The sequence below is a fragment of the Acipenser ruthenus genome, chromosome 46 (assembly GCF_902713425.1).
Source record: "Acipenser ruthenus chromosome 46, fAciRut3.2 maternal haplotype, whole genome shotgun sequence".
NCBI lineage: Eukaryota > Metazoa > Chordata > Actinopteri > Acipenseriformes > Acipenseridae > Acipenser > Acipenser ruthenus.
This window is the reverse complement of record NC_081234.1, coordinates 1585909-1594905: the sequence shown is the minus strand read 5'-3', so window position 1 is coordinate 1594905 and position 8997 is coordinate 1585909. Positions and strand designations below refer to the sequence as shown.

The 8997-nt window shown below is 45.6% G+C and overlaps 1 protein-coding gene across 1 annotated transcript; it reads right to left on the bottom strand.

The window, feature by feature from the left end:
- Positions 1-342: 342 nt before the first annotated feature.
- Positions 343-4990, bottom strand: LOC117966475 (phosphoglycerate mutase 2). The gene is made up of 3 exons (XM_034912525.2): positions 4349-4990; positions 3353-3533; positions 343-1755 (listed from the first exon to the last, which is right to left on the bottom strand). The coding sequence occupies exons 1-3, from the start codon at positions 4763-4765 to the stop codon at positions 1586-1588; spliced, it is 768 nt and encodes a 255-aa protein (XP_034768416.1). The 5' UTR covers positions 4766-4990; the 3' UTR covers positions 343-1585.
- Between the last annotated feature and the right edge of the window lie 4007 nt (positions 4991-8997).

Here is an 8997-nt window from a genome sequence, read left to right as displayed (position 1 = left end):
ACTAGACTGTATTGAATTAGCTGGCTCTCAGATCTCCAGTACAGCACTGAGTTCTCTACACTAGATTGTATTGAATTAGCTGGCTCTCAGATCCCCAGTACAGCACTGAGTTCTCTGCTTTACTGTATTCAATTTGTTAAGGTGACTGCAATAAACGATTCAGCCAGCAGGCGACACACTTGGTCCATTAGTGTCAACCATTACAAAAATAGACCCAATTCGTTTCACTGGTGACTTTAGCAGCCACATTCAGACCGAAACCCCTGAAATGCATGGCAGGCTAGTGAACCAGCCCGCCCACCACGTCACTGAATATCTTTAAGAAAGAGAAAAGACGACCGCTTTGTCAAATGAACCTTTATTTCATTGTCGTGGACATTGGGAAGAATCAGGTACAGAAAGTGAAGTAAATCCAAACAGCTTTATCCACCCCTTGCTGGCCTCACATTAGAAAGACAAGCAGCAGAGGCGGGTTCAGCCTCTTTATATTGCATCGCAGTTTGGGTGACAGTATGACTCCAGATTCACTGGGACAGTTTGTGGCGGGTTCAGCCTCTTTATATTGCATCGCAGTTTGGGTGACAGTATGACTCCAGGGACAGTTTGTGGCAGTTCAGGTTTTCTGATGTATTCAGGTGCATTTTACCTGTTTCTCTTTTTTCTTTAGAGATGCATGACCATCACAACTAACAGACTGCATTGTGATTTAAGAACCAAAAAACAGAGCTGTCCCAAACTGTCCAGATGAACCTGCAGGCAAATGGTCAAACTATCTTAAAAAGGAGGTGTTATAAAGGATCTGTTTGTGTATAGTGTGTCTGTGTCCCTGTGTGTATATGTCAGTGTGTCTGTTTGTATATGTTTGTCACATTGTGTGTGTCTGCATTTGTGTCTGTGTGCCTGCTTGTATGGTATGCCTGTCTGATTGTGTGTGCCTGTGTGTTTCTGTGTAGGTTGGTGTGTGTGTTGTGTTTGTATGGTATGCCTGTCTGATTGTGTGTGCCTGTGTGTTTCTGTGTAGGTTGGTGTGTGTGTTGTGTTTGTATGGTATGCCTGTCTGATTGTGTGTGCCTGTGTGTTTCTGTGTAGGTTGGTGTGTGTTGTGTTTGTATGGTATGCCTGTCTGATTGTGTGTGCCTGTGTGTTTCTGTGTAGGTTGGTGTGTGTTGTGTTTGTATGGTATGCCTGTCTGATTGTGTGTGCCTGTGTGTTTCTGTGTAGGTTGGTGTGTGTTGTGCTTGTATGGTATGCCTGTCTGATTGTGTGTGCCTGTGTGTTTCTGTGTAGGTTGGTGTGTGTTGTGTTTGTATGGTATGCCTGTCTGATTGTGTGTGCCTGTGTGTTTCTGTGTAGGTTGGTGTGTGTGTTGTGTTTGTATGGTATGCCTGTCTGATTGTGTGTGCCTGTGTGTTTCTGTGTAGGTTGGTGTGTGTGTTGTGTTTGTATGGTATGCCTGTCTGATTGTGTGTGCCTGTGTGTTTCTGTGTAGGTTGGTGTGTGTTGTGTTTGTATGGTATGCCTGTCTGATTGTGTTTGCCTGTGTGTTTCTGTGTAGGTTGGTGTGTGTTGTGTTTGAGCCTCCATTCTACTTCTTGACCTTGCCCTGTGCTGCCACAGCCTCCATTGCCTTGCGCACTGTCTCCTCGTCTCCCAGGAACTGCATGGGTTTGATGGGCTTCAGGTTTGCGTCCAGCTCATACACGATGGGGATGCCAGTGGGCAGGTTGAGCTCCATGATCGCAGCATCAGACATGCCTGTGAGAGAGGGGGAGACAGTGTCACAAACAGGGCAGAGCGTTAGAACACAAGAGGGTCCACCCCAGCACTCACCAGCAACAAGAGCACTGCAGCACTGCACTGGAGCACTGCAGCACTGCACTGGAGCATTGCAGCAGTGCACTTGAGCACTGCACTGCAGCACTGCAGCACTGCACTGGTGCACTGCACTGGGTCTCACGGGTCATGGGGCAAGGGGTGCTGAAATACCAGCCGCTTGATTTGTAAATCACAGCTAAGGTAAAAAAAACAAGCTTGATGAAAAGCAGAGGAAATGAATATGAGAAAAGAAAGGTCCGCTATGAAGCCACCTTGCAACATAACAACATTTCAAGTCAGAACTAATCTGAACGATCAAACAGATACGGTGACAAAGGTCAAGAAAACATTTGAGACGTTTCAAGATCACTGAAGAAAGCGCAACTGGAGAAGTGTGTTTACTTCACTTGGATTCACGTTCTTTTAGATTGTCTACACAGGCAGAGCTGATTCCTCTCTTACACCTTAGAATTCTGCTTGCTTGTTTTGAAGTTGCTGATAAAAAACAGATCAATCTTTCCTTCTCTTTGGAATTGAAGTGTTTGTCCCAGGCTGCTGCTAGGAGTTCTTTGTAAATCTGGTCCCTTCCTCCCTGTGCCTGCACAGACTCTGCAGCTTTGCACCCTCGCTTTCAGAATGCACTGACCTTTCAGTGAAGGTCGCAGCCGCAACCCAATCTCCGCTGTGCTCTTTATTGAAGAGCTGGGTATTTATAGAGCCAGCCGTCAGCTGGGAATGTGAGGGGCTGTAAAGAACAAACCACTCCGTACTGTAACTAGCACTACTGTACAGTATAACACACGACAGGTTCATCTGTACAGCTGACCATGTCTCAAATGGTACAGGAGTGATTTATCGTGAGCAGTTTGGATGGGCAAGTGGTTAAAGAAAAGGGCTTGTAACCAGGAGGTCCCCAGTTCAAATCCCACCTCAGCCATTGACTCATTGTGTGACCCTGAGTAAGTCACTGCTAAATAAATTATTATTTATTTATTTCTTAGCAGTCACCCTTATCCAGGGCAACTTACAATTGTTACAAGATATCACTTTATTTTTTACATACAATTACCCATTTATACAGCTGGGTTTTTACTGGAGCAATCTAGGTAAAGTACCTTGCTCAAGGGTACAGCAGCAGTGTCCCCCACCTGGGATTGAACCCACGACCCTCCGGTCAAGAGTCCAGAGCCCTAACCACTACTCCACACATAATAATAAAATGAAAAGCACCCCTATACCATACGAGACAGGGTCTACTGTGCATACTAACTGGATATGGGGAAACAAAAAGAAAGTCATCATTAACTCTTTCTCCATGACCGTACACAGCATAAAAAAGATGCACAGAACTGTTGTGAAATGTGCCGGAGAGTGGCTTCATGATTTATAGTACAGCATGCGCTGCAGTATACTATTGGAAACGATCAGGTTTTTGGACAGTATATAGTATTATAAGTGGGGTTGTAGCAATGTGAATTAAGGCCCAGTGTTTCAATCTATGTCCATGTTGCCTGGTGACGTTGCCATGGTTACCTACCCTCCAGGTGCTTGACGATGCCTCGCAGGCTGTTGCCATGGGCAGCGATGAGCACTCTCTTGCCCGCTTTGATCTGCGGGGCGATTTCCTCATTCCAGAAGGGTAGCGCCCGAGCGATCGTGTCCTTCAGGCTTTCACAGGTGGGCAGCTCACCTGGCTTGAGCCCTGCATAGCGCCTCTCCTGGGGGGAGGACAAACATTACATCCAATCACACACACACGTACCTCGTTCATATGCAATCTACTGAGATTCAAGCTACCCGTTCAAGGAATCGATTCTCAAATTTGAAGCACCCAATTGTTGTACCCCTGATTTTCTCCCCAGTTTGGAGTGTCTCATTATGTTCCCTCACAGAAGCAATTCCCCACATAGCTCTTTACACCCAGGGACTTGAGAGCAGATGTCAGCTAGCTACCCGTCTCTGGAGGAGAAGGTCCAGCCCCTTCAGGTGCCTGCCTGAGCTTACCAGGCACCTGGCCAGCAGAGTGGGCTGTAGCGTGATGAGGAGTCACAGTCCCTGCAGGGTGCATCACAGCCAATGCGACGCTTCCCCTGAAATCCTGCTGTATCACCTCGAATGTTTCCATCCTCAAAGAGAACCAGCAGCGTTCAGCACACTCTGCAGAAATGGCTTGTAAATAAAACCCTCACAGACACACACCCTCGCACTGGCATTGTATCAACATGGGAGACTTTTACTTCCAACTCAACCCCCGAGCCCCATACCACCCTCAGTCTTAGCTTCCCCACCCACACACTCTCCCCGCCTCGGCCCCTTCCCAGAGCACCCTCAGTCTTAGCTTTCCCACCCACACACTCTCCCCGCCTCGGCCCCTTCCCAGAGCACCCTCAGTCTTAGCTTTCCCACCCACACACTCTCCCCGCCTCGGCCCCTTCCCAGAGCACCCTCAGTCTTAGCTCCCCCACCCACACACTCACCTCCCCCTCGCCCCTTCTCTCCCCTCTTCCTTCCTCATACCCTCCTGCTCACTCACCATGCTGATGTTCTGGTAATAGGGGTGCTCCTTGTCCATGGGGGGTGGCGGGATGTCGAAGGAGCGTCTCCAGATCTTGACCTGCTCCTCCCCATGCTTGGCCGCAGTCTCAGCCTTGTTGAGGCCGGTCAGGCCCCCGTAGTGGCGCTCGTTCAGCCTCCAGGTGCGGATCACCGGCAGCCACATCTGGTCGGTGCCCTCCAGGATGGCCCAGAGCGTGCGTATCGCCCTCTTCAGGACGGAGGTGTAACACACGTCGAACTGGTAGCCTGCGTCCTTCAAGGCCTTGGCGCCGCGCTTGGCTTCCTCCGTGCCCTTCTCGCTGAGGTCCGCGTCGAACCAGCCGCAGAAGCGATTCTCCTGGTTCCAGCTGCTCTCCCCGTGACGCACGATCACTAGACGGTGGGCGGCTGCCATGGCTGTCTTGGTGTTCAAGCTTCAGAAGTTTCCGGAAGGATGCGAGGTTGCAGTACTACTGTTTTATCTGACAAGCAAGGAAGCCTGGTTTTAATTAAACTTCTTATCTCCTTTGATTTACTTGCTGTAATGGAAAGGAAGTCTGCATCAATCTCCCCACAGTGCCTGCAACCCTCTACTGCCCTTGTGTCTCCTGAGCTGCCAGTGAGCTCACAGACAGCCCTGCCTTCCCTTATATACCGGCAATGTTAGAGCCGTCTGGGAATCCGGCCAATGAACTGCCAGCTGTAGTCTTTTAAAACTCTCTCGACCAATCGTGGACCGTCCTAGGCAGGGAAGGTCAGGGGTCTCCTGGAGGGTGAAAATAGCAACTTGACTTTTAAGCGCCGGGGAAATTGAGACCTGGGGGCAGATTACAGGAACATCCTAACTGCCCGTCCTATCTTATCTTAGAGATAGGACATCCTCAGTGTCAGTTTAGGGGGATTCGGATTACAGGACTAATTTTCCTATCTTAAGTTAAGATAGGAAACAGTGTATTACAGAACGCTGCTAACTCGTTTTTTTTCCTGACATTTAGGGCAAGGTGGTACTTATCCTGTCTTAGATTTGAAAAAGAAAATCCCTAGCTTGTAATGGTAATTCTTCATTTATTTTGAGTAAAACGAGACAAAGAATACATACAGAATATATATATATATATATATATATATATATATATATATATATATATATATATACAGTGCTGTGAAAAAGTATTTGCCTCCTGTCTGATTTTCTGCATTTTTGCATATTTTTGACACTGAATGTTATCAGATCTTCAACCAAAACCTAATATTAGATAAAAGGGACCCTGAGTGAACAAATAACACAAAAATGTGATACATATTTCATTTATTTATTAAAGCAACACCCAATGCCCCCGTGTGAAAAAGTAATCACCCCCTTAGACTCAATAACTGGTTACTCCACCTTTAGCAGCAATAACTGCAACCAAACGCTTCCTGTAGTTATTGATTAGTCTCTCACAGCGCTGTGGAGGAATTTTGGCCCACTCCTCCACGCAGAACTGCTTCAACTCAGTGACATTTGTGGGTTTTCGAGCATGAACTGCTCGTTTCAGGTCCTGCCACAACATCTCAATGGGGTTTAGGTCTGGACTTTGACTAGGCCAATTCAAAACTTTAAATTTCTTGTTCTTCAACCATTCTGATGTAGACTTGCTTGTGTGTTTCGGATCATTGTCTTGCTGCATGACCCAGCTGCGCTTCAGCTTCAGCTCACGGACAGATGGCCTGACATTCTCCTGTAGAATTCTCTGATACAGAGCAGAATTCATGGTTCCTTCAATGATGGCAAGGCGTCCAGGTCCTGATGCAGCAAAGCATCCCCAAACCATGACACAACCGCCACCATGCTTGACCGTTGGTATGAGGTTCTTACTGTGGAATGCAGTGTTTGGTTTTTGCCAGACATAACAGGGCCCATGTTGGCCAAAAAGTTCTACTTTTGACTCATCTGTCCATAGAACATTGTTCCAGAACTCTTGAGGTTCATCCAGGTGCTTTTTGGCAAACCTGAGAAGAGCATTCATGTTCTTCTTAGTGAGCAATGGTTTCCGCCTTGCTACTCTGCCATGAATCCCATTTTTGCCAGTGTCTTTCTGATGGTGGAGTCATGAACACTGACCTTAGCCGAGGTGAGAGAGGCCTGCAGATCCTTGGATGTTGTTCTAGGGTTCTTTGTGACTTCCTGGACGATTTTACGCCTTGCTGTTGGAGAGATTTTGGCAGGACGGCCACTCCTGGGAAGATTCACTACTGTCCCAAACTTTCTCCATTTGGACAATACGACTCTGACTGTGGTTCGGTGGAGCCCCAGAGCCTTAGAAATGGCTTTGTAACCCTTTCCAGACTGATAGCCATCAACAACTTTTTTCTGGAGGTCTTCAGGAATTTCTTTTGTTCGTGGCATGATGTGCCTCTAGAACCTGTGTGCGGACAACTTCACTCTGATGGTAAGGGCCAAAGTTAGTCAGATTTATATTGGGCAGGGCTGGCCCAAATCAGGCATGGTTGTTAACCAAAGTACTCAAACAGCTGACCCTAATTATCCCTTTAATTGGGTTGAGTTAACTAGGGGGGGGGGGGCAATAACTTTTTCACACCTGAAGATTGCATGTTTGATTACCTAGCACACCAAACAAACGAAAGAAGCACCAAACGTTGGTGTCATTTTTTCTCTCAGACTCCCTCTATATACTACTACAACCCACAAAAAAATCTGACCAAATACAATATGAAAAATGTGCAAAAATGCAGAAAATCATATATATATATATATATATATATATATATATATATATATATATATATATATATATATATATATATATCTGTAAATTAAGGTAGCTTAATTAAAACAATATTGCCTGTCAAAACACATGACCGGACACTTTGAAATACAACGTGGATTTACAAGCACATGCTAACTAGCTTTGATCTACAGTACGGTTGTTAATCGAGAAGCAAACGGTATCTGGTTAAAATGTATTCATTTATTTGTGTAGCTACGTATGTATTTGTTTATTTTATTTTTATTATATACCGTAAGCCTACCTTCAGTAAACGGGCAGATGTATCACGTATCCTTCCTTATTTCTCGACCCTTCAGAAAGGTTAGCCTAAGCAGCTATCGTAACACGACTCTACTGTGTTTGTGCCTCGGCAGCGTCCCTTTTTTCTGTATGAGCAGCTCAGTGAAAGAGCTCACTTAACGGCAGCTTAGTTCCGCTCCCTCTGAGCAGCTTAGAGCTGCAGAGCGGATTTCATCGGTGATCTGAGACGAAAAAATTCTCGCTCTAAGCCGCTCAGTTACTTAACGCACCCTGTAACTCCCTTGCGTCTTCATTAAAACACCCCCTAGTTTGACAATACAGGCTGTGAATGCCATCTACTGGATTTAATGAGAACTGCAGCTCCGTTAAAGGTGCTATTGGCAGGAGGTGCAAGAACAGTTAAAGGTGAAACGGCAGGACGCAGCTGACGACTTTCAAGGCCGACTTTGTATTGCATGCAGGAATTAAAAATGTGCATTATAAATATCATATGGGAGATACTGAAATTGAAGAAGGGAACTATGAAAAAGACCTAGGAGTTTATGTTGACTCAGAAATGTCTTCATCTAGACAATGTGGGGAAGCTATTAAAAAGCCAACAAGAAGCTCAGATATATTGTGAGAAGTGCTGAATTTAAATCAAGGGAAGTAATGTTAAAACTGTACAATGCATTAGTAAGACCTCACCTAGAATATTGTGTTCAGTTCTGGTCACCTTGTTACAAAAAGGATATTGCTGCTCTAGAAAGAGTGCAAAGAAGAGCAACCAGAATCATCCCGGGTTTAAAAGGCATGTTGTATGCAGACAGGCTAAAATAATTGAATCTATTCAGTCTTGAACAAAGAAGACTACGCTGCGATCTGATTCAAACATTAAAAATCCTAAAAGGTATAGACAATGTCGACCCAGGGGACTTCTTTGACCTGAAAAAAAAAACAAGGACCAGGGGGCACAAATGGAGATTAGATAAAGGGGCATTCAGAACAGAAAATAGGAGGCACTTTTTTACACAGAGAATTGTGAGGGTCTGGAACCAAATCCCCAGTAATGTTGTTGAAGTTGACACCCTGGGATCCTTCAAGAAGCTGCTTGATGAGATTCTAGGATCAATAAGCTACTAACAACCAAACGAGCAAGATGGGCCGAATGGCCTCCTCTCGTTTGTCAGCTTTCTTATGTTCTTAAGGCGCTGAATGATAGTCAGCTCACTAAACCTCTCCGTCAGATGCACGTCTTTAACTAACCAGCTCTGGGGTTTAAAATGCTGGGGCCCCGCCTCTCTCTCTCTCTCCCTCTCCCTCTCCTCAGTGGTGTTAGATTCTGTTTAATTGCCTTGACTTTTAAATATTTCTACTTTAACACATTGGGAATGTTTGTAAGCAACCAAAGCAGTCGTCATGAGAAGCCTTCCGTAGACTGCTGTTACTTATCACAGGCCGACATTAATGTGAAGGAGACTCCGTGCATTTAAATACTGAATACAATAACCGTACACTGCACACACCCCACTGTATAAGCTCTGGACATGTGTGACATGCATATAATAATAGATGGGCTTCAGTGAGTTACAGGAAAATAATTCCATCTACGGTTTCTGTGACGTCATAAACTACG